At 41.4% G+C, this 26,583-nt stretch overlaps 1 protein-coding gene and 1 long non-coding RNA gene across 3 annotated transcripts in view; one reads left to right on the forward strand and one right to left on the reverse strand.

Moving 5' to 3' along the window:
• Positions 1 to 26,583, reverse strand: part of LOC133168420 (neurexin-1-beta-like) — a 107,039-nt gene that overhangs the window by 44,423 nt on the left and 36,033 nt on the right. The window contains exons 6-16 of the mRNA XM_061299972.1: positions 22,333 to 22,494; positions 18,767 to 19,196; positions 17,479 to 17,862; positions 15,959 to 16,162; positions 14,016 to 14,042; positions 12,391 to 12,462; positions 10,796 to 10,915; positions 10,350 to 10,731; positions 9,777 to 9,967; positions 9,526 to 9,699; positions 9,291 to 9,410 (exon numbers count right to left, since the gene is read on the reverse strand). Of these exons, the coding sequence (XP_061155956.1) occupies positions 9,291 to 9,410; positions 9,526 to 9,699; positions 9,777 to 9,967; positions 10,350 to 10,731; positions 10,796 to 10,915; positions 12,391 to 12,462; positions 14,016 to 14,042; positions 15,959 to 16,162; positions 17,479 to 17,862; positions 18,767 to 19,196; positions 22,333 to 22,494 (2,266 nt within the window). The remainder of the gene's footprint in view (positions 1 to 9,290; positions 9,411 to 9,525; positions 9,700 to 9,776; positions 9,968 to 10,349; positions 10,732 to 10,795; positions 10,916 to 12,390; positions 12,463 to 14,015; positions 14,043 to 15,958; positions 16,163 to 17,478; positions 17,863 to 18,766; positions 19,197 to 22,332; positions 22,495 to 26,583) is intronic.
• On the forward strand, positions 15,974 to 18,567 carry LOC133168421 (uncharacterized). 2 transcript variants are annotated; one of them, XR_009718209.1, is made up of 4 exons: positions 15,974 to 16,127; positions 16,430 to 16,532; positions 17,490 to 17,885; positions 18,332 to 18,567. It is a non-coding gene; the product is annotated as an uncharacterized LOC133168421 (long non-coding RNA). The 2 variants fall into 2 exon arrangements; XR_009718210.1 differs by having other exon boundaries at positions 17,541 to 17,885.

Here is a 26,583-nt window from a genome sequence, read left to right on the forward strand (position 1 = left end):
CTAGAACTACACAGAACATTTTTTTTCCTCGCACACGCATGCAGCCTATTCCTTACAGCCTAAAAAAGTGCACCACATCATCATATCACACTTTTTAATGTGAGAAGCAAGGACAAGGCGGTAAGAGTAAACCAAAGAGACATGAATTGCCTCAGGTACTTCTTCGCTTTTCACATCTATGTAAATGTCAGAACTATTACTCTCAGGGCTAAAAGGCTGAGAAGCCGAAAAAGTGCTGTGAGATGATGTCCTGTGGAGGATTTGCTGTTTTTGTTCGGTTTTACTGGAGGACAAGTTAACGTGATCTTCATTCTACCTTGGAAATGGAGCTGTGAAAGGATATTTAGGCCCTTCGCTCGGAAAGACAACCAAAGATGACAAAGCTACTCAAGGATAAATATATATATATATATATATATATATGTATATACACACACAAGGGATAAGGGATAAGGGATGACTAAAGATTGATACAAAACAAGGAACGTTGACGTAAAAGTGATATACCGACATTTAGATCCATCAAAAATAAAACACTACTAAAATTGGATGGATTATTTTTCTGACAGCCCCTTTATAAAATCTTTTGGCTCAAAATCAGATTTGTGACTAGTGCAGTAGCTTGTCTCAAATCGACAAATTATGCCCTGCCGGGTTGTTACGGGGACCATTGAGCTACTGATTGAATCGTTCATATTATAACTACCTCACACATACTGCTTTGGTTAGCTCAAAAACAATGAACGCTTGGTTTTATTGAAGAAATTTGAGTCCTGATGAAATTTTGTACAACAGCGTGCTCACAGCCATCCTAAATTTTCAAGTACTGCGGGGAATCACCGATCAAGTGATTTCATTTGTGACTGTTCATAAAGTGTGGATTGAGATACAAAATCATCTCAATATAAATTAACAGGCTTCATGTCAAATGTTGACCTGATAAATTTGACGTTGGATTTCTTTTAAAATCCACATATATAAACAAACTATATTAAAACCTACCGGTTGGCTGACAGATGTCATTCTTCCACTATTCAAATAAAAACAACAGTAAATTAAATTCAGGAATTCTTTCTACGTTATCGTATAGTCGCATCGTTTGCTCCCGTCTGTATGCTTCCGTTCCCTCGAGCAAGCGGTGCACGGAAGAATGCCAGCAAGGATGAATGAGAGGTACGTTGTATTCTGGACCAGTGCCAAATAAATGCGGAGCTTTTAATTAACTTTAGAGTCGATTACCGTAACGCGCCGCGAGCAAATCCTCAACTGGGTGGTTGGTTCTTACTTGAGTGAAAAGTAAACAGCGGTGATTGAAGTATCGTTCAAAACGACCTTTCGCAAGAAATAAACTAAAAGCAGGAATAGTTGCGTAATACACATTTGATTTGTATTCTCATTGGAGGCCAAAGTGAATATTTCTCATGCAACTCGTAGATGCTTAGCCTTGTCATTGTGTGAAGGCGAAGGCCTTCACACATATGTTATTCTACTCCATTTACTTTATTATTATTATTATTCTATTTTATTCCCGCCACTTTTTTGTCCCGCTTCTTCTTCCACAAAATTCATCCGATTCACTCCATTCCACTTTTCACGTATTCCAAATATTCACGACATGAGCGCTTGTATTTTTCTCATTCCGAAAATTTTCCGATTCCGCAAAATTCCCAAAATTCCGACAAATTTTTCCCCATCCATTCTTAATGGCACATTCCACATTTCACAAAATTTCGTTTTTCACCTCTAACTTCTACATTTTTCAACCGATTCAACCCATTCCAACTTTCAACTGTTCATCTTTTGCCTACCTATTCCACAACTTCCCACTTACCAAAAATTCCAAATTTTCAAATTTGAAATTCAACCAAAATTCTCTCAAATTCTGTTTTTCTACTCTAATTTCTACATTTTTCAACCGATTCAACCCATTCCAACTTTCAACTGTTCATCTTTTGCCTACCTATTCCACAACTTCCCACTTACCAAAAATTCCAAATTTTCAAATTTGAAATTCAACCAAAATTCTCCAAAATTCAGTTTTTCCACTCTAATTTCTACATTTTTCAACCGATTCAACCCATTCCAACTTTCAACTGTTCATCTTTTGCCTACCTATTCCACAACTTCCCACTTACCAAAAATTCCGAACTTTCACATTTGAAATTCAACCAAATTCTCCAAAATTTCGTTTTTCCACTCTAATTTCTACATTTTTCGACCGATTCAACCCATTCCACATTTATTCCCTTTATTCATCTTATGCTTACCACATTCACTCCCATTCACCCCCACTTCCACTATGCTTACACAATTCAACCCTTGACCCCCAATTCCAGTGTGGCGGCCATCTTGGATGACCCTGAAGTGCCACCAATGAACCCAGAATGAACCGGAAGTGCCCCAAATCAAACCGAAAGTGACCCCAAATAGACCGGAAGTGACCTCAGGTAAACCGGAAGTGACCCCAAATCAAACCGGAAGTGACCCCAAATGTACCGGAAGTGACCTTTTTAGACCGGAAATGACCCCTAATAAACCGGAAGTGACCTCAGACGAACCGGAAGTGACCCAAATTAAACCGGAAGTGACCCAAATAAACCGGAAGTGACCCCAAATAGACCGGAAGTGACCCCAAATAGACCGGAAGTGACCTCTGGTAAACCGGAAGTGACCCCAAATCAAACCGGAAGTGACCACAAATGAACCGGAAGTGACCTTTTTAGACCGGAAGTGACCCCAAATAAACCAGAAGTGACCTCAGCTAAACCGGAAGTGACCTGTTTTAAACCGGAAGTGACCCAAATAAACCGGAAGTGACCCAAATTAGACCGGAAATGACCCGAATCAAACCGGAAGTGACCTTATTTCAACACTAAGTGCCCCAAATAGCTACAATTGCTAACTTTTTCGTTTTTTGTCCGATTTAACCCGTTTCAACATTTTTACCCCAAAAGTGAACCTCTTGAGGCCGTTTTTTGTTTTTTTTCCAAATTTAGAAAGATTTTGGCGCAATTGCTTTTTTTATTTTCCCATTCATTCTCTATGGGGATTCAACATTTGCTCTAACTTCTATATTTTTCAACTGATTCAACCCGTTCCAACTTTCAACTGTACATCTTTTGCCTGCCTATTCCACAACTTCCCACTTACCAAAAATTCCAAATTCGAAATTCAACCAAATTCTCCAAAATTTCGTTTTTCTACTCTAATTTCTACATTTTTCAACCGATTCAACCCATTCCAACTTTCAGCTGTTCATCTTCTGCCTACCTATTCCACAACTTCCCACTTACCAAATATTCCAAACTTTCAATTTTGAAATTCACCACAAATTCTCCAAATATTCTACATTTCTCAAGTAATTCAACACGTTTCAACATCGTTCGGCAGCATTCCCCGAAAAAGTTATTCATACATTTCGCCTTCACACGCAATTTCTCCAGAAATTGCAAAATTCTAGTTCTGATGTCATATTAAGCATGCAGAAAAAAAGCATACTTTCTAGGAAATGTTAGTGATGCAGCATTATGTCAACTTACGTGCATCCTGGTTTTTGAAAAACTGAATTAATACAGCACTTGATGCTGGGAGTTGCTCGGATGGTGAAATGATACATCTGAGAAAGCCAGACTCGCTCTGTCACACACAATATGCTGCCTTTAACGGTAATCACCCTCCATCACGTTAAATGCATTCTAAGTCGCAAAGCGCATATGTTGAGTGCTCAATTTATGAGTGTAAGGGACAAGTAAAACACGTGGCTATAATCCTCAACCTTTCAACATACATTTGACCCAACCACGGTTTAGAGCTAATGCGCACTTTATTTTTTTTCCCTTCAATTTAGATTCCGGTTGCCTTTGCCATGGTAACGGTAATCAATCAGATAGGGAAGGTAAGGGGACCTTCAGATTTAATCAAGCCAAAAGAAAAGGAGAATAGTGCATTGAAATTGGATGAAATTTGCATGGTCTGATCCCAGCACACAATTTTCTATTCCGTTTTGACCTCCTTGACTTGGATCTGTGATATGCGTTACCATTTCATATCATTAAGATCGTCGCGAAACATATTTTTGAGCCTCAGTCTAGGAAGCACAAAGATTAAGGCTCAAATTCTATCCTGGATTATCCGCGTGGCCTGTACGACCTGCGAGTCTACCTCTAAAAGAGAAGTTAAATCATAAAAATGGGATCTGTTTGAGCACTCCGACAGGGAGCATTCCCATGGATAAACTACGCCATTGTAGCTTTGACATAAATGAAATGAAAGCGAGATAAAAGAGCACGCTAACTGGCATGTGAAATAGGGAAGGAAGACAGCGGCAGTCACGCCGCTCTCATGTTGCTCGGCTTCATGCCTTCGGGCCAAGAGTACCATTTACCGTCTGTCTTTGCTTCCATGGGAATCAAACAATCACAAGGAAATGCGGACTTATAAATGAGCAGCAAAGGTTGGAGTCCAGTTACATTAAAGCTATTTCAGGTGCAATTTCCAATCTGTGGGGAGAGGACACCAAATATTGACTGATTTACAACAGTCAATGCAACCCAGCAAAAAAAAAAAAAAAGAATGAAAACATGTTCCGAGACTAATGGAAGGATGTCAATACACAGACACCACCTGCCTATGCCTCATTGGAAGGAAAGTGAAATCATGGATCTATTTTAGAATACATTGCACTGTACACGTTTGAAGATAAATGCTGAAAATTTGGTCATCCGGTCGAACGTCACCAATTATTTACATCAGGGGTGTCAAACTAATTTTCTCACGGGCCTCATTGTAGTCTTAGCTTCTTTTGGAGGCCCATTATGACTGCCAACCCAAATAAATGTATGAGCACCTCATATTATAGACAGTAAAAGATACAAAACAAACTGACAAATAACTCGTTTTCAAATCAGACGAGTAAAAACTGGTCAATTATTTAAAAAAAAAGATATTAAAAGTGAAAACAATTTGCCATTCTAGTATTGACACATGAATTTGATGCACAATTTGTCTTCGCAGGCCACATAAAATGATGTGGCGGGCCGTATCTGGCCCCCGGGCCTTGAGTTTGACACCTGTGATTTACATCAATGGTTACAATTGTGGAAACTTACTATCATTAAGTTATTATCACACTTTAGTTAGCTAGCAAAGACTACACCACAAAAATATCTTGCAGACCTGCTCATTGTAATTATTGAAAGTGACCTAGAAGATAATTGATGGCAGCGACAACCTGGTGGGATCTTTTACAATCGTGATTGGCTAGCAAACAGTCCCAAAGTGGACTCCGCCTCTTGTCTAAAACTCACGTTTCAAAATAATTTTATACTATGTTGAAAATTATAGCTGTGCTACATTTTGACAGAAACATTTTGTATTCAAAGCATATTTGAATAGGCTTGGCCAATAATTACGCATGCTTTTGATTTTTTTTTTTTGGAAAGTTAATAACATAATGTGGAACACGTAGCTTTGTGCTAGGTAATTACCACCTGACAGGTTAGCAGAAACATTGTTGTCAGACCCAGTAAATTGTTATCGATGAAAATCATCTTAATGCTCTTTTCATGTTCTCGATAAAGCATTATTATTGGTCTTCTCCGACTGACAGGTCAAAAATATTTTCTGCAAATTTGACCCTTTTCAGTATGCTGCTGATTAAATAATGGTGGAAAAACAGAATGGCACTCTTTTGGAATTCTACCGATGTTTTACTGACCTTTCATTAGCTAGCCGTGTCAATTATCACGAGCAAGATTGAGTGCAAGATAGAAACGTGTGCTGACTCAAGTCGTGCATACAGGACAAGAAAGCACCAAATTATAAACTGAAAGCAGTAAAGAATCTTGACCAAGTTGCTACCATTCATCTGCCATTGGCAAAAAAAAATCGTTCTAAAATGTGATATTTGAAAGTGAAAACAACCAAACGCTGTCATTGGGATTGACAAGACAGTATGTGGTTGATATCCTTCAAGGCAAGCCAGTCCAATATTCATGTAAATACAGTCATGTTTATAAGACCTGCTAGGGCGACTGCTCTGATGCTTTCCCCTCAGGCAGCCATTTCAAATTCCAGCTTCGATGGTGTGTGCGTCAGTGCCACAGCTACGGCAATTACAGATAATCAGATGTTGGGAAGACTTTAAATGGTATGTCTTTTGAACCTCCGATTGGCTAGGAACTAGTGCCGGGCAACGTATAATCACTCTCAGTGGGAATCCAATTGAATAAAAACCAACATGCATTTTTAATTGCTTCATCAGCCCACTTTTGTTTTTATAAATGGGAATCAATACAAAATATGACAAGAAATAAAAGATGTCTTGAAAGGTTTTTGGAGTTTCTTGTCATCCACACTAAATGTTGCATCATACTAAATGTTGCAGGCTGTCCCACGGAGCAACGAGAGCTGAGCTATAGAAAGCAATTGCACAATGAAAGAGCGATGCCAAGAAGCAGCATGACGTGCTCGCTCCACCGCCCTCCTGCTCGGGGCAGGTCACAAGCAGAGCGAAGGTGCTGACTTTACAAATATGGAGGCCAACTAATTGAAAATGAAGAGCAGATCCGTGAGGTATAAATACATCAAAGGGTTGCTTTTCCTCCATTTGCTCTCACTTATTACCGAGGGCTATCAAGAGTCATGATTCCTTATGATATATATATATATATATATATATATATATTTACGTATGTGACTGGAGTGTCAACCTCCCTTTTATATTCCAATTTTTATTACTATATCCATCCATCCATTTTCTGTACCGCTTAGTCCCCACGGGGGTCGCGGGCTTGCTGGAGCCTATCCCAGCCGTCATCGGGCAGTAGGCGGGGGAGACCCTGAACCGGTTCCCAGCCGATCGCAGGGCACACAGAGACAAACAACCATTCGCACTCGCACTCACACCTAGGGACAATTTGGAGTGTTCAATCGGCCTACCAAGCATGTTTTTGGGATGTGGGAGGAAACCGGAGTGCCCGGAGAAAACCCACGCGGGCCCGGGGAGAACATGCAAACTCCACACAGGGAGGGCCGGAGGTGGAATCGAACCCGCACCCTCCTAACTGCGAGGCGGACGTGCTACCCAAGTGATCCACCGAGCCGCCTTTATTACAATAGTTTATTTTTATTTATACAATTTTCTGCCAAGTCCAAATTTAAAGGCATGTTTTACTTATTTTAATGGTTCTTTTATCACAAATAAGTTATTTAGGTTGAATTACCTGACATGTTTCGGCTTTTACTTCCGCACACTGATGAAGGCGGAAGTACAAGCCGAAACATGTCAGGTAATTCAACCTAAATATCTTGTTTGTGATAAAATGATCAGTAAAATAATTGAAAAGTGAAAACAAAATGAACATAGTACAAGCATGTTTTACTTATTTAGCCTTTTTCAGAAGTAAAAACCTCATACATTGTCTATAATTAATTTTCACAACTGCCATTAGTTTTCATGTGCAATAATAGAATGTCCTTGGGGGCGTTTGAATTTAAAGGTTCCATTGGATTACATCCGAGGCTGGTTGAAGAAAAAAAAAATCAGTCTTTCTTTTTTAAACGGCTGAGTAGGCAACACTGCTCCTGCTTAGTCCAGCATTATGCAGGAAAAGAAGAATGCAGAGCCAGGTGCACAGTTTGGGGGCAGCATAGGGAAGTGGTTAATTAACACATGGATTAAAAAAAAAAAAGAAAAAACGAAAGATTGATTTTCAGTTAGGATCAATAGAGCAGAGTGAGCCAAAAAACAAACAAAAAGAAAGACTGCAAGCTGTTTAAAGGACAAATTGAGTAGAAAGTGCTTGCCTAGACTCTTAGTCAATTGCTATCTTATTTGAGACAAATTGAGTAGGATTTGGTGAGGAACACAAGCCATTTTCCAAAAGGAATGCGCTTGAAGCCATTTCCACATTAGTTGAAAACAAAACAAAAAATAAACAACATTTTTTTGGTCATTTTTCTTAAAATAAACAAAACTTAAAACAAAACAAAAACATTTTTATTTTTTTATTTTTGTTTTGGATTCACTGAAAAGAATACTAGTGAGAGTTCAGTTCCTTTTTTCCTAAAACATCTTTTTTTGATCTATATACAAAGGCTGCAATCTTCCCTACTTTGACTTGCCTCATGAGCAATTTAACCAGCAATTATTCCCATTCTCGGCATGCATTGGCTGCACTTTTCCTACTGTACCTCAAAGACTTTGACCTCAAACTATTCAAAATGACCTCGTGTCGTTTGTCCAGCTGATTTGGGTTCTCTGTGGTTTATGCTACATTACCTGTTGTAAATGCGATTTTAGGCATGCAAAAAAACACAAAAGATGGCATTGAATAACTATTTACAAATCAAGTCAAAAATTGTTTGCATGTTTTTTCACATAATATAGTTTGCTCCAGATTTAAATCAATCAAATAAAGCTATATTGGATGCCACTGACCAAATAAGTGCTGATTAAATCATTCTAACTCCTTTTGTGTGAATAAGTATACATATGATGGGTAAACAGCAAACAGCAGCAACTGCCCATTGGATAAAAACATCATTTTCAAACCCACCAAGCTGCACAAAAATCATCATCATGTTTAACACGATGACATTCATTCTTGAGAGAAATGTTGATTTATCTTAAAAAATTGAATACATCACTACCAAAACAATTTGGTTATTGGGTTATTTGTTTATTATTTATTCATCACTCATTTTATTTATTTACTATTTATTAGTTATTGTTTGTGCCTTCTTGTTTTTATTTTGTGTCGTCTACTTGTATGTTTATCGTGTACCGTGTCTCGTCACCGTGGGATGGAGGAAACGGAATTTCGGTTTCTTTGTGTGTCTTGACATGTGAAGGGATTGACAATAAAGCTGACTTTGACTTTTGACTTTGAATTTGTCAGATAATTAGCTTTAATTAATTTGCTCATAAATTTAGGGGTGAGCCAGAATCCAATTAATTCAACAAAACAAGCAAGACAAACCCACAATATGGCTCTTTTATCTCCTTATATAATTCATTGACAATTCAACAACAACAACAAAAAACACATTTCCTCAAACCACAGTCGCCATAAAGACTGCGCGAGCATTTTAGCACTAGGCGGCCATGACACCCGCTGTGGGCTCTGTGAGGGGGAACATTTTGGGTAATCTATGCAGACATCGTGGTGAGTCATTGTGAAATCATTTAAATGCGCTTAAAAAGAAAACTCTCTCTTGAGTGTCTTGCAAAGCCAACCGGTGGTGACAAATCGGACTTCCAGAAGGAGGACAAAAAAAAGCCCACTTACGATCACTGCAGAAGGGCCCACTGAAGGTTGTCATGGTGCAGTCGCAGGAGAAGCCCTCCCAGAGCTGCAAACACACGCCCTGATGGTGGCACGAGTCCTCTGTGCAGGTAGTGCTGGGACCTACACGGTGGTGACACACACTTGAGCTTCATTCCATCTGGACAGCATCATTATCTGTAAGACTTGGATTGCATCTAATGGGATGTAGAACCATTTATTCTTTGTCAAGCCTCACCTCCGCAGCCGTGCTCCACCTGGCCTACTTTCTGAAGGGCGTCTGCCAGCAAATCGGGGAGTCTTCCGTTCAAGTCCACCGATGCCAGGCAGCCCTTGTAGCCTTCGCGGGATGCTATTAATCGAGGCAGGCTGGTGTACATGCTCTTCCCGACACCTCCGATGTACAGCTCGCCTGGAACACAAGACAGCGTGTTATCGAGAGTCAAAATGAATGGACGACAATTTTGACTTAATAGATCAATAATTCACCTTTTAAATCCAGGTTGCGAGCTCCGTTGGCGTGCTGGGTGACGGTGCGGACATCGATCTTGAGCGTGTGGACATTGTTGTTGTCACGGGAGATGACCACGTTATGCCACTGGTTGTCATTGAGCGGCTTGTCCGAGTTTCCCTTCATCAATGACGGGCCATTTCCCAAGTCAAAGACGTAATGTATGAACCTGTAGGACGTAATAACATGAATTTGTTATGTCTTGGGAGTATGTGGGACATTTAATGTCAGTGATTTGCAAAGAGCAAGTGGCCAGGAAAAAAAATGAAGCCACCTGATATGTTCTAATCCTTTAATTTTCTCGGAAGGAGCAAGCTCCGGCGCCAAGCGGGACTTAACACGGACTAATTGCTTCATGGAGAATGTTTATGTGATGTATGCCAGTGGGAAACTAGAAAACAGATCCGCGAAAAATAGAAAACAGTGCCTTTTTGTTTAGGATTATTTTTGCCTTTTTGAGGTGGAACGATTCCATTCGGGTCAATTTGACCCTCCAACCAGTTTTCCCGATTGAATTGGATTCTCATTTTAGGTTTGCACTTTGAGCTCACCCTTTGACCAGCTCCACCACAATGAAATCACTCCCGTCGCCAGAGTTGTAGAGTATCAGGCCGTCGGCACTTGTGGTCTTAAACTGGAAGAAGAGGTGCATCGAGGCGTAGGCTTGCAAGGTGGAGAAAGCCAAGTAGCTAGCTTGAGTCAGGAAGGAGACAGGATTGGCTACAATGTGCCTCATGCCGAAGCGTGCGTTCAGCTCGCAGTAGGAGATGTCTCCGTTCTTGCACTGGTCCATGTAGAGCATCCCGTTGAAGGATAGGGCCTGCAGGTGGCCGATGAAGTTGGAAGGGATCACCGAGGTGAATCGGCGCTCCGTCATGATGCCCGTTTCGATGTTGTTCAACTCCAAGCGGGTGTGAGCGCCGCTCATAAAGCCTGAAGAAGATAACAAGGTGTGTAAAGTGTCACATGGGTTTTTCTTTCCATGACCTGAAATTACCTTCTGCTGTGACATTGTCCACAGATAGCTGCAAATGTTTCCCTCGACGAGCCACCTTTACCGCGTGCCACTCATTGTCATTCAGCTTGTCGCCCAGCAGGAGTACCTCGGGTCCTTTGCCTATGAGGTGGAGAGCGTCAAGTGACAATTACGCCGAACGCGTCCCCTCTCATCAGATGACACTCTTCAAGCAAAGTGAACAATGCCACTCAGGTGGCGTGAATTTGTTCACACAGCAATTTCACAACCGATAATTTCTATTCAACTTATGTTGAAAGGTGTGATAGGAAAATGGGAACAAACTTATTCTGAGTGCAAATACGACGAGGTGTTATTTTGATTGTTCTTTTCTCAGTATGATTTTTACTTAGCTGTATGGACAGTTTTCTTTCTTGTTTTTTCTCTTTCTCGCTATGAATACAAAGGTCACGCGTGTGATGAGGAAGAAAATCGCTGTTCTGAGTCACGTTCCTGTCACACTAAACCTATTAAATGTGATAATTCAGTTTCCAAAGGGCCTTCCATTATAAAAAAAATCTTGAAAATACACTCACTGGAAATCCAATGCCAACATACAGATAATGTTTACATTCAAAAAATCTTGCAGAGCTACGGATAGCCAATCAACGAACATGGAGCGACGATCTGTAAGCAACGGCAAGGCTTTTGTGTGGCGTTCTCGCCGCTTCCAAAATAGGTCACGGCGCAGAAGCTTGCCACTGCAGCACCGTCATCCCGAATCAGTGGCTGCGCAACAGGCCGACATGCCAGTTCAAAGGAGTTCTGACATCGCTTGGGAAACTAATTGGCCATGCCTAAGCTTGACTGCGCCTTGAGGGGTTTGTCTCTCTAATTGAGCTCTGGGTGCACAATTACCGGGGACGTAGAGGACAATAAATGGGAAAACATCAAGTGGTTTCCGTACACCTTGCCCGTTCATCCCTAAGGAGGCAAAAAGCGTGACCGGGGAGAATTCAGGCCGTTGCTACACGCAGTGCGTATCGTTTTATCTTTACAACACTCGGCATGCATGGCACCGCCCCCCCACCCAGAACAGCATCGACCGTGCACGGGTCGATGGCATTAAAGCCTGCTCTCGCTGTAGTTGATGGATTGTCTCCAATGTTTGAAAGCCAAGCACAGGGCGGAAAATCATGTGCAACTCAAATACTAAAACATTCACGGTGTATATTTCCGTCATCTATTAAGAAGGATTTATTCGAGGAAGGGCGTATCGAACGGTGCCAAATCGGGAGCATTTGGATTTCTCAGTGTGAGGGTCGCACTGAGATGATGACGTTTCTTGCATTTTGAATTTTTTAAAGGGTGTAGTCAACAATAAATAGCCTTTCCTTTATTACTGGCATCTTTCTGACTATTTCTGTGCTTAACACAAACACACCAGTGCAGTGAAGTGAAAACTGCATCTGTTTTGATCTCCACTTACATCCAAATTGGATTAAAAAAGGGAACGATAACTCCCAAGATAGACTGCATTTTTTTTTTTAGGTCAACTATAAGAAGGCGCAAAAACTTTAAAAGCGGTAAGCATGTAAGAATCAAAGGATGCAGATTGTCATTTTGTAAAAGCAAACCCTCCGATTGTGATCTGCTAATGGTGATTGGCTTGTGATGATGAGACAGATGGGCTGTGTCCTCAAAACCCCCTTGAAAAAAACACACACAAAAAAACATACTCGACATTAAATAATGTGAAGTTTTCATTCTGTAATCAAGTTGGTGTAAACTATAATTCCCCCTAAATGATGTCAGCTAAATAATTTAAGCAGCTAGTAATTGCACAATTTAAATTTTGTCCCCTCATCAAATTCTTCCATCCATCAATACATCTGGAGCGTTAATAAACTCCTTTGGTGATAAATTGCAGTGGCAATAGGAAATCAGATAAGTTCATGTTGGCACAGTGCCACCTGCTGGAGCAGAGGAGCACATATTTGGTTGAGCCTAAAGAAGAAAACATCCTCCCTCCCTCCCTAAAACACACGAGACCTTTCTCATTCACCTCCAGACATGCACACACAAACATCTGAAAATGCAGACACAACTTACCTGCGTATGATTAAAAAAAAAACAAAAACATTGGACTCCAACAAGGCATTGTTTGGAACCTTAATCTATCAGTTCAATATGCTTCAGAGCAGATCAATAGCTCAGCGTGAGACAGAATTGAAATGCTCAAAAAGACTTAAAATGCCCATGCAGGCCTAGAGTTTAATCCTAAAATTGATTTTTAGAGTTGCAAAATCTTGTTTTTCAACCGTAGTCTAAAGTACGTCTGTCTCGTTTCACATTTTAACACTGTCTGTAATATTTGCACAGCAAAACCACTTTCATTAAGCAATTATTTTTTTCCAGACAAACTATGATGAATGGAATTATTTTTGTCCTTATCTTCTCTTAATTTGAACAAATTCTGTCGTTTCTATTTCCCTCTGCACATCACATTGTCTTTAACAATTTATACTCGTGATGAAACAGGCAAGAGTTTCTGACATCATTGCGCATTAAAACTGGATAATGAGTTTCTGGTGGTGCTGGGTGACTGCTTAGATTCAAACACTGATTCATTTGGATTTGCATAATAGTATTCAATGACATATCATGATTTAAGCAGCTATAAATAGATTATCCACCCCCCCCTAAAAAACACTCACTGTGAATTAGCAGCCTATCTTCTTTCTAGATGGCCCTGATAATTTTGCCTCATCCATCGATCGAATATCATAATCAAAATAATCTCCGCTCAATTACAAAAGTGGGATTAGTGACATGGCTGCATGTCTAAACGGCTGATGAGTCAGGCTGTTTATTTTTTCCACCAAACATAAACGCTGTGTACTGCAGCTATTATCAGCAGGCATAAAAAATGGAGGACCAATTAGTCACAGGACTGCGTCAAATGCCAAACGTTAGATGACAGCGCTTCAAATGTGCCGTTAGACTGCAATGAGGACCCGAATGAGTAATTTACAGTGCTGTGGATTGAATATTTCAAAGTCCCATTTTTTTTTTTTTTTTGCATAGTTTGAATGTTTAAGATCATCAAACAAATGTGAATATCAAAAATCCCTCAAGTAAAATGGCACAATTATGTTCGCTTTAAATGACAGCAGTACGAATACATCAAAGTGCATGTTCTTTTTTTTTTTCTTTTTTTTTGTCAATCACAATACAGCAGGTAATGGTAGGAGACACTTACTGAGATTACAGTCTATCCTGATACAATCTGGTGAGAGAGAGAGTGAGATGGTGAGATTAAAAGAAGAAGGGGGGGAAAAAAAAGGGGAGAGAATATTTCACATCCTTCAAAGGTACATTCTGCAGACACGTCAGTGCTTCTCAGAGCCCACCATCCGGGGACAACCTCGAGAGTCTAAAGCGCCACTTTCCTCCCCACTGTGCAAATGGCATTCAGAGAAGGAACAGTGAGTGAATGGAAACATCTCAGCGTGTGCCGGCCATAGAAAAGAGTCAATCAATGAGCTCTTTAGTCGGTGTGGAATAAAAAAAAACAGAAGTTGCGTCCAGCTTGATTGGTCGGCTTAGATTCGGCGCTGGCGAGTGAATTGCAGTTACCATGACGATGCTTGCTTGAGTTGTAATGCAGTGGATTGAGTGTCTGCCTTAAGGGGTAGGTAATAAGAACTTAAATTGGAACCAGATAAAAATCGGTTGCCACCTCCAGTTAACAGGGAAGGTAGCTATAGAGATGACCTGTCCTTCAGAATGACTTATGGGACAATCAATTAGGTACACTTGCACAGTACAATGAGAGCCAAAACAAGAGCTGTATCACTCAATCAATCAAGAAAGCTCTTGTTTTTAGATCATATTAAATTGTGCAGATGTAACTAATATTTATGACCCGGAATAGGAAGGAGGGAGAATACACAACTATTTTTTTTTGTTTTTGTTTAATAAAGCAGACTGATCTCCTCCTTAATCCACTTCTTTTATTACTGAGATGTCTCCTGCTTATTGTGCAGGCCTGCATAGTGGAGATGCATATTGCACATTAAATGCAGAGGAAAGAGGCGATTTGCACAACCTACAGCCACGATGAACATGTTTTAAAAAAAACAACACACACGCGTCAGATTTCATTTGCCCAAGCCTAGAAGCACTTAATCCCTTTCGAAATACAATATATAATTCCAGCGTCGGGCTGAAAATAGAGCCAATCGCTAATTTCTGCATGGTGTGAATAATTAAGCCAATGCACGACTTATGTTACATCCCGTGGCTGAGGAGTGCTCTCGAACTGTCAACCATCACAGAGCAGTGGATGCAGAAAGCCGGAGACCACAGTGTATCATTTTGTGTGTTTGTGTGTGTTCATCTGTTCAGACGGGCTGCGTTGTGAAATGGCCTCGTGAGGTTTCAAGTGTTATGTGCGAACGTTGTGATGAATGTGGTCTCTGACTGCCTTCTCCTTGAACTGCAGACAAGCCATTGAAGGGCTGAAAAGAGCCGAGAGACAGCTGGTCAGGCGGGACCTGACCACTGCGTGAACTTGAAAGAAAGAGAGACAGACAGACAGAAAGACTATAGTTGCTTCAAAAAAGCCATCAATCCCTTGTGTTAAACAATTAACTAGCATCACATCCTTACTCACGACATCATAAGTGTTTTATTCCCAACATGTTCCCAGAGTTGATATGTTATATTATTGATATTGACACAGTGGGAACGGCTCATACATTATACATGTCAGAAAAGTTCCAGGACTGGAGTCACACAAGGTGCACATCAAATCGAAAGCTGCGAGCTACAGGTTTTCCCCTGCCAACTAGCATCTAACATCTTGCCAGGCATACTTAAAGTACTAAATGCAAACAACTAAGATTAAATAGCATTTAGCTGCGAGCGTTCTCGGTAAACATACGCAAGTTATATAAATAGCATAACGATCTCTCGCAATTCGACCCGAAGAAATATGACCCATTTATCTGAAATAAATATAAAGCAAGAGACTTAAGGGACGTGTATCTCTTTGAAAGCAACTGTAGTTGTATAGTACCAGGATGGTATGGGAGAGAGTGACGGCAGACTAATATCAAGAGATCACTGGCTCAGTGACTCTTCCTGCAAAAAGGTCAGGCGAGATATTATCTGCCGGCGTATCTGCTGATGCGGCATTACCCAAGTTGACCGTCAGCTTGACTCGGCCCGCGTCCAGCTCCACGCGCAGAGTGTCCGCTGACTGCTGAGACGTGGTGGCCACCAGTAGGCCAAAGGCCCTCTGGGACATAAAACGCAGGGACACGTCCTCGGCCTCCGTGTGCAGCGTCCTCTGAAGCATCACCTTCAGGTACATGCTGCCGTCGTAGCTCACCACCGTGGCGTCTGGGTGGCGGAGAACACAAGACGTCAACCACTAGGCTGCCCCGAAACAAAATATTTCCTATACATGATATTTCATTCGAGAGTACTTCACTGATTGGCTGGGAGAGATCGTTCTTTTTCGACAGGGAAAGCATTTTTTTTGCACTTTCCATACAACATGAATTTATAATCTCTCTATTTCCAGCAGTCGTATGAACCCGGCATTTTAAAAGCTTAACCGTGTTAGGCCATGATTTAAATTGACATTGCAATTTTCATCTTTTGCAGCAGATGGCAGAAAAAGCCTGGAGCATTCAGTCAGTCAGTGGGAGCAAAAGCGGCAGCATTCACATTTATGACAGATGCAGACATTGTGAAGCAAGGTGACGAGGTGAGTGCGAGAGATTTTCCATACATCTCACATTTGACTCCACTGTGATTTGACCTGCATGAATACTTGCCAGTAAAGCAACGCTGCTTCCCTAAAATATAACTCACAGGCCCAGCAACATCATAATACTGATCATTTGTTACCAAACTGGCACTTTGTTGCAATTTGCTTGTATAGAAAATGGCTTTGATAAGCATAATCTGTCTCTGTCTGCATGTCCCGCCTGTGCATGTAGATTTACCAATATAGTATAATGGAGTATATGGATTAGGCACTGTGGATTGTGTTGGAGAGGCATTCCATTTATAACGTCCTTGACTGATTGCGGGGTAGTTCAGATTCGGGTCATACAAGGAAACGATTACAAATAAAAAAGCTGATGTACAGTGTCCCAAATTTAAATTCAAAACAAACACGGTGAAGCGGCATTTTGCTGTTATGCAGTATGCAAATGAGATAAGCTGTCAATAAAAGTCGAATCATCCCTGAGTGGGAATACTAATAATACAAACAATTCCAATAAACATAATGACGGATAATTGTGAACCCATTTTTTTTTTCTGACATGCTAAATGGTTCGTGATGTGTTTAACTGCCAAAGTGTGGCGCCAACTACTGGCAAGGAGAATTGAAGGCTCAGAAGTGTGAGGCGAACGTTCTAACCACCATGCTCACCTTCCACATGATCAGAAATCAATCAAGTGAGTGATGGTGCTCATTACGGGAGGCCCCGTATAGATTATCGGATTTTACCGCTGGTAGAAATGCATTACTATTTGCGGGGACTGCATGGGTTTAAGCGATGCTCTTTTTTCTGTACATCTTTATTTCATGTCACTTTCCGGCTGGGTGCTGAATAAAATACAGTTCAAAGTGTGCTAAAAGCTTTGCAGCGGTATTTTGAGCTCACTTATTCATCCATCTATTCGCTGCCTGAGGCTCCTACCTTTCTCACAGTTGGGCCCCAGGTAGCCGGTGCCATTACAGTCGCAAATGTGTCGGTTCCAGCCCTCCTTGCAATGACCACCGTTGGCGCACGTGTCTCGGCCGCACCTGGCATGAGTCTCCCTGGTGCACAGGCTGCTGACCCCTGCGGCGCCCTGAACCTCGCTCAGCCTCCACAGGTTGCGACTCTGGCCGTCAATGAAAAGGTCCCGCACGCAGCCCACGTAGCCCAGGCCCAGGGAGGCGGTCCACACCTCTGGAGGAAGCATGAGACCTTGGCGGTCGTCGGGAAGACCCCCCAGGTACATGTCCCCGTCCAGGTCGAGGATCTCGCTGCCCTCATTGGCTGAAAACGGGATGCGCTTGCTGTTCACCGAAATAAAGCCTGCAGGGACAGAACCACAGCCAGTGAGTCAATTTAGGCTTATGCAAGATTTTACGACAGGTGTGTGTGTGTGTGTGTGTGGGTTGCGCCAAGAAAGGAAGAAACGTGGGAATAAGGAAGTGGGCACTTGTCTTTGTGCTTTTTTTTCTCAAGTGTAAATAAAGAAACAGTTCAGCCAGATCTCAAGAGGATGCACGTTGAATTTTGCTTTGGATGAGAAAGATTTGTAATCATACGACTCAATTGGAAATGGCAAGCGATAAAGCAACCGTATAAAAAAAAATAAAAAAAATAAGACAGGCATTCACAGTAATATAACCTGTATTACTGTTTAATGTTAGCCAACCCTTATTGAGTGTTTTGCTCTGCCCCCACAAAGATAATGCTCACTTGGGATTGAATGAATCGATACCTCTCAGCGACAAAGTTGAACATTATTGTCTTGAATTTTTGCTGTCAATCTTTACAGGTTGCATTATCACTCCTGCCAAGAAGAGAATATTCTCGTCATGAGTCATTCAAGAATATTGACTGAGCCCCTTTACCCACCCATTTTGGCCATTTTGGATTATCCTAATGTTCTACTTTAAGTGAGAGTTCATTTTGGTGATGTAATAATAGAACATCACAATCCCATTCAATAAGTGCAACTGTGAAATTGGTGAAATAATTGAAATTAAAAAAGCCCATTGCATATGCATGCATGTTTGGCTGCACGGGGGGGGATGGCAAGAGCACGACGCGGTGATTGTATCCGAGCTGGCATATGGTGACTTCACAGCTTGGAAATCTTTCTATGCGGCCGCTAAGAGCAGGAAAACACAGTAACAGAAGCAGACAGAGAGTCTCCCCTGCCTCCTCACATACACATTACTATTATTATTCTTTTTTTTTTTTCCCTTACCATTGCGGCCTTTTCTCTGAAAGTCCACATGGCACCACTGGCCATCATCAAGCCGCATGCTGCTGGCTTTCATTTTGATGCTGCCAGAGCCCATATCCATAACCAGGTAGAGGAAACCATCCAGTAGCTCGATGGCAAAGAAGTCGGCCCGGGGCTTGCTCTCAGGCGCCGTCCCCAGCAGCCTTCCGTGGCTGAACAGCAGCAGACCGCTGGGCTCGGTGGTGCGAAAGTCCAGCGATATGGTGCCTGTCTTTTTCGTGTTCCACCTGGGCAATGTCAGGTAGGCAGACGGTGTGTCAAAGGTGACCGGCTCCAGGGCTTTCACGCTCTCGCAGCTGAACGTCAAGTCGCCATGGATGCTTATTTTTGGGTCCCGCTGCTCAGCCAGGCGTGACAGCTCCAGTCGGAATTCATTATTCTTGTAGACCACCTGATAAATGAAAGAGATGCCGCCGCGGTGAGGTGACAGCTGTGCAAGGCAATTCCAAATGTCAGGATATTTCTCATCAATAAGTAAAGCAATCAACACAACACCAGCTTATATAATTGTGAGAATCACATGAAATTGTTTTACCTTGATTAAAAATAACCATAAGATAATTCAAATTCCGAAAAGGCAATAGTTGCCAACCTTTATTGAGCCAAAGCACCGTTTTATTCTAGAAACATTGAGTGTTGCCTTACCTGACCTCTAATCTATTTATAAACATGTTTTTTTTTTTTTTTTTTTTTTTTTTTACAAGGCAGACATAAAATACCCGTATGGATTTTCAAGGTCATCACAATTCATTCATTCTCGGCTGTGTCATTATTCTTCCTTTTCTTTATAACAAGTGCTGACAGCAAACTGACATATCCTCAAATAAAAAAAAGTGTGTGCGTAAAATTCAATTTAATATTGCCTTTCTCGTGATTATTTCAGCACCATTCGTATGACTCCCCCTTGTTGATGTTATTGTACTGTGGTTTGGCCTCATCAATATGCACAGCGGGACACAAAAAAATAAAGCTCATCTCATTTCACCCGCAGCCCGATGTGTTATCTGCCACATCACCATGCCACCAGTCAGTGCCGGAGGTGACACACCACGCTGCACACAGGACTTACAGGCCGTCTCAAAAGGGGATATGAGCCAATATCACACGTCGCACTGCCTCACTGTGACTAATTAAGCACTGAAATGGGTTGGTGAAGCTGACTAGGTGAAAATGACTGAATGTAGAAGTTTCGTTTAAATTTAATAGGAACGCATTAGTGATTTATTAGCAGAGATAAAAAAAAGAAATACCCACTCGGTGTGAAAGGTTGTAACATACAATCTCCCGAATAGCAAATTGTGCTTGCTGTATCATTTTTGAAATAAACTAGCGATGAATGCAGGGTATCGGTGAGTTTAAACGCGATAGTGTGAGGCAGAGAAAATGATGCGCTCGAGCAACCAGTGGGTGTAAAGTGGAAACGATGCCATTAACAAGCGACCCAATCAAATGTGTCACTCCATGACAACAAAACATGTATTCAAGGATACAATTAATTCAATTATGTCAATTATTCATCGTGAGTAGGAAAAAAAAGTCGGATTCCGTGGTCTGCAAGGCAAGAAAATGGCTTCTGAGATGAATGGAGCACAATGACGCAATGTTGGATCTCCTGGTGTAATGTTGAGCTCTCAGATGGTGACCCCCGTAGATAAATGTGTCTCGGAAGCTGCGCTTGAAGCGTTTGTCTCAAAGCGGCTTTTATTTTCCCTTTTAGTAGATGAACCCGATGGCCTCTATTATCATCTCGAAACAGATCCGTCATGGGACAATGACCCGAGATATTTAAAAAAATATATCGTCCGTGGCTTGAAACAGCATCTGTGCTTGGTTTTAGTTCCCACTGGGATTAAGAAGAATGTAAATGTGTCAATTCTCACATTTCATCACGTAGGCCCTATCGGTGTGGTTGCAAAAGCTCCAGGCTGGACTGACCCGTCTCTGAACCTCGCTTCAGCATTTCCTGGCAGGCTGATCCTATTTGATCAGCTTTGCCTCTGCACCACTCGCCCTCATTAGTGGGGCTACCCCCCCATTCTCGCTTGTCATCCCGTCTTCACGGCCATGGTGCACATGGCATCCTTCAATACGTTTTAGCAGCGCAAGCCCCAAATGCCACCACCACCAGCCGTGCCGCCCACAGAGCGGAGGTTGCAGTAATGCCGGGACAATAACCTGCCCATAAATAACATCTCATCTTCATTTTAGCGCCTTCACGCCGCAGAGTAAATACGGAGAGCAAATCATCCAGCGCCTGCACTTGAAAATGATACGTTATACCCTCATTTGAAATCGACGCCAACATTTAAATTGGAGCAAATCGGAGTTACGCTCTTGAATGAGAAAATGCATTTATTGCCATTAAGGAGAAATTTAAAGAAAGACGATTTATGGGACATTTCATTAGGCACACCCGCACAGTATCAACGACAGCCTATGTTAAAATAACACTTTGTTTTGAACGGGTTAACTTTTCTTGGTGATCTCATTAATTTGACTTAAATGCAAAGAAAGATTCGTTAGCAGGAATAAAGCAAGCTTAGTTGGCAGTGTGACACAGCAGAATGCAGACTCAGTAGGAGTCGAATCACTAAACATTTTTTTTTTTTTGCGACAACGTGAGTTCTGAAATCGACTCGTCCGCAGTCGTTCCAGTTGATGAAAGTTCGTAAGCTATTTTTGCAAGGTGTTGGGATTGTTAGCTGGCATAACGGCTTGCAAATGAAGTGAGTTGCCAATGTTTGGCCAGGGGAATAAAGTGGCACCGAGCGATGCTGCTTTTTGTTCTATTTTTTTGGAATAGAAAAATTTACACAATAAGAGTCAAATCTCACACAGCTACGAAGCTTTACGCTAGCTTTGGCACAGTTCCGCAAATAAGCCCCCAGCCTGATTTTTGCAAAACAATGTGAAATTCTCTGTATCTGCCAAGCTTTCAGTCACATATGCTGTTTGTTGCTTTAGTCTCTCCACTTTATTTGCTTGGTGAATTCTGTGCAGCCTATAATTCGGATTAGCTGCTTGTTTGATGCAGAGTGCTTTGCTGGGGTAGCCAGGTTGGGGATAAACACAAACTTTATTGCTACGTCTGCAAAAAAAAAAGGGTCATGTGAATTGAATGTAAACTCATTGATTTGAATTAGAAAGTAGCTGTAATATCACTTGACGGTTCTCACTGGATTTTTGCGCGACTGCGATTCCTATTAAAAAGTTACACGACACAGCGGAAATTGGGCATGAACAGATCGTGTGGCGCTTTACACCTGACATAATTCTAATGCACAAGTACACCATGTTAATGTGTGCTGTGGAGATAATCAAAGTGACAGGTGCAGACCGCGGCTTTATGGAAAGATTAAAAATGAGTACGTGCCTAGAGAGGAGGTCCAGGAGTGAAAAGAAATAGATGAATATATTACTTATGTATATTGCATATGGTGCCACTTTCTGTCCCACTTCCCTTAGGATGCTATAAAGTCACAAGTGTGACTTTCAGGATAAGATTTTAACGGTGGAGCGAGACTCACGTCTTTAAGGCAGCCCATGAAGTTGTTGCTGACCGGCGAGCCTGGCAGGTCAGCTGTGTCTATGCTGCCCCCGATGTAAAAGAGGTCGTCAGAGCCCAGCATGGTGTAGTCCTCTTGGGTGTAGCCCGTGGTGGTCAATATCCCGTCCACCAAGATTGTCACCTGCAAGCAGAATAAAATGATTTTATGCTTCAATTGTCCTATTTCACTTTGTATTGATATAGAAAGACTTTTTTTTTTTTAATTGACGTAGTCTGATTTTCTGATACTTAAAACATTTAATCAAACCCAGCGTAGTTTTCTTATCTTCCTAATTGTGTCATGCATTTTGATGTTTTTCCTCACTGGCTGCAAGAATTCACATTCACATGGTTCTTTGCCTGATAATGGCTTACTCTCAGATCTGGAAAGCCATTACAGAAACACAGCATTGATAGCGTCACTAATCTCTGCCCATTCCCGTTTGTGATGGCAGTAAAATCAGCACACCGCAAAGGTTTCTTCAAATCACATTTTGGCACCGAAAGCAATGCGGAAGTTGGAAAACTCAATTAATTTGGGTTTAAAAATACAAAAATGGTGAGCTTAATTACTGTGTTTGCCCACTGGCAGAGACAAAAGAAAAAAAAAATGGTATCAGTCACATCACAAGAGACCGAGTAGATGAATTGTAAAACAGTGCAGTCAAGTGAAATGCTTGTTGCCATGACAATAAGCCCACTGGTAACATGAACTTCTTAACAGATGGAACACATGACCCACACACATGACACAAATTAAAACAATTATAACTCCAAAAGTTGATAGGAAGTATCGATGCATCTTATGAAAGGTCAAATTTAAAAAGACGCTAGAAGCATAATGATTTTTTTTTCTAAAACTCAGACCATGAATTGATAAAGTATTGCAGCCTTTATGGGAAGCAGCTTCTGCGGCTATATGAATTAAAAGTGTCTGGCAGTGTTCAGGTTTAATGATCTACAGCGACTGATTTACAATTCTTCATGGATAATTATCATTTTGATTAGGTGACGCCGCAGTGATAAAGCGCCTCTTTAAAAACAGGGCACCACAATTTAGATTCTTTGACTTAATGAGAAGCTTTTTTTATTTTATTCTCCTTTTTGAGGGAAAATCATTTCCCAAAGTTGATTTCACAGAACAACAACATTCAACAGTTGGAGATCGTCCACGTCACAAGTTTACACAGGATTTCTTTCCAAAGATATCCTTTTGCGTTGAAAGCTAGAGGATAAAAGTCAAGGTAGTGATGGGACAAGCTGTCGCCCATTCTCTTGTCGTGACACATATTGATTTTTTTTCTGTCCATCTCGTGGTAAAACCTCTTTAGCTTTGACTCTTTGAAAATGAGTCGGCTTGGCTTTGGCTTGATGGATGGCGCACATCAAATAAAAGGCTTTTGTGTCTCGAAATTGATAAATGTGGCTCTCTCGTTTATACTTGGCAACATCTAAAGCGTCTTTACGCACCTTAGACAACTGACTTTAAATGACTTTTTAATATGAAATAAAAGGCTACACAAAACAAAAAGCATTTGTTTTCATGACTGTATCCATTTTGAAAGGAGAAAAAATCCAAGCAAGCTATAGTAGAAATACGTAACAATAATCACCAATCCAGTTATTTTCTTTGCGGGGGGGTGATCTCAGGTGACTAGCTGGATTGGAGTGCACACGCAGAGAACCCATTCACATTCATCTGCACACTATCAGAATCTAAACAGTGTGACTTCTGCCTCATTTTGCTATGCCGGGTCACGTATGTACTGTTATTTTTTTTTGGTTGAAGTTACTGAGCGGATAAAACAATAAATGATATTGTGTACAATCACACAATGTCAATATGCAGCGGCATCATTAATAAGGGTGAGAAAAGAAAATCATTTTGTCCGCCTCGCTAACAGAAGAGACAAGAAAGGGCAGGGGGTGGTAATTGGAGGAATTCTTGCCTGAAATGCAACAGCGAATCTAATAAAATGTTTCCACCAGCATTCTCTGGAGAGTTAAAGTTCTCCATATCTACATGTCAGGGAGGTAACTTATCTGAGACGAAGGCAATTTACACAGGGATCAAATGGATGGCTGAAAGCAGAAGTGACATCGCGAGCATTGAATCTCCTCTCGAGCGGCATGGAGGAGAAAGCAAGTTTACGCTGTGATTCATGTGGCCGGACTCATAATATACTGCTGATGTTGAATTAGATACACCGGGAATCCTTCTTTGGCCCGCCAGCATTGAAATGCACCGCACGTCACAAGAGCAAGATTAGTAAAATTATGCTGCAGGTGAACGCTGCTCACTTTATTTTGCCGAGCGTATTTCTTCCTCCCCTGAATGTCTCCCTTGGATTGAATAAAGTGTTATCAGCGATGCGCAATTCCATAAAGTTTCAATGTGGAAGAAATGATCACAGGGAGACTGCAGTCAGACTTTTTTCATTGCAGATGTTTTAAAAGCACATCTGAGGTAGAAAATATTGCTCGGCAGCTCAGCCCAAAGGAGTTCTGCATGAACTGACACAATTTATGTGGCTGAACGTGTTGAGCACACTCCCCCACTATGTGCGCCCACAGCATTGGCACAAAAAAAAAAGCACAAGTCATTCAAGGAAACTTGCCGCCGCAGCGTGTTGACGCCACAAATAAAGTCGCTAAGAACAGCTAAGACGTCGTAACACTGGCCGTTTCATTTTTTAATGTCTTGTCAGAACATACATGACCGTAACAATAGTACTGAGATAGCTGACAACAACAATAAAACGGAATGGAAAGAATTATGTGTTCATTCATCCCAAACCTTATTTGTGAGGCCAAAAGTCATTGATGCTGGACTTGGGACCTGAAAAATGAGTCTGGTTTTAACATTCCGAAGTCATACATCTATCACTGACACATTCACCTCAAATGAGTTTGAATATTATTCAAGCATATAGTATATAGTTGTCACCACTGTCAAGAATAGGAAAAGTAATGACTATTCACAGGATCCGTGACTGACTGACAGGGGTCGTAGAAAATAATATTTTCAATTTGAGGCATTGAACTGGAAGGGCACATGGAGATATTTGATTTTTCCCGTCGCTGGTTGCCATGTTGATTGATCATATTGCTACTTTGAATCTCGGTACCAGTACAATGCAGTATTTTTAAGTATGGTTCGCTTTCATGTAAACTAATCGTGGTAGAGATACAACACACTGATCACAACTTACTTTTTAAAATTCAATTATTCTGGCTTTTATCATAATCAACAACTGGTGGGAGGAATGATTGCATTGATTATACATGCATGATTTGAGAAAACATGCATGACTAAAACATGATGCCCAAGCCTACCTCTCCAAACATGCTTGAGCACAGCATGTAGCGCACACATACTAGTCAAACAATTTCGACTTGATGGGCCCTATTTCCATGCCCAGCGTAAGTCTAGCGCAAAGCGCAGTCAAATCGTATGCATGGGTAGAGTTTTCTTGGTTTGACATGCGCAAGAAGAAAGGGGAGTTTGCGCCGTAGTGGGAGGGGACACAAATGAATAGTTTTTAAGGTTCTGTGTTAAATGGGATTGCCTACCGAGGCGGGGGGGCTAGATGGTGTAGGATACAGAATAGACTGACCAGTTCAAAAGTAAAAAATTGGGTCCTATCTACTGTAAACAACAAAAAAAAAACACATCCTGGCAATTAGAGGATTCAGCATTGTGCCTTGTCCTCTGGACAGCACAAATGAATATGAAACCTTAGGGCTGACTTGTACTTGGCATGCATTGCCGACATTCATTATACAAGTCCTGCTGTTGCTTGCATGACCTCTCTGGTGCAATGTTGCATCATCCAACACAGAGACAAAAATTCATTTCGAGAGTGGGCGTTAGCATGTGCGATGAATATTTTTCTAAAGGTAACATAGGTTATGAGAAACTGCAAGTGAATATGATGGATATTGTCGTGTTTGCAAATAGGGATGTAAAAAAAAAAGAATCTTTCAGTGCATAAAAAAACAAGATGGTGATTATTTCAACCAAAGCAATCTGTTTCACGGGAGAGGGCAACGACCTAGTATGAGCCGGTAATCTCGACCCAAGCATGGGAACACGGGGAGCGGGACTCCTGCAGAGCACACATATTTAACATTCATTAGAGCCAGCACTTGTTTGCTCCAGTCTTCACTGATGGAGAACTGTGTTACCTTAAAAGATTTCCTGAAGGTAGGGAAATTACCTGGATCTCTT

This window comes from Syngnathus typhle, linkage group LG15 (assembly GCF_033458585.1).
Source record: "Syngnathus typhle isolate RoL2023-S1 ecotype Sweden linkage group LG15, RoL_Styp_1.0, whole genome shotgun sequence".
Classification (NCBI taxonomy): Eukaryota; Metazoa; Chordata; class Actinopteri; order Syngnathiformes; family Syngnathidae; genus Syngnathus; species Syngnathus typhle.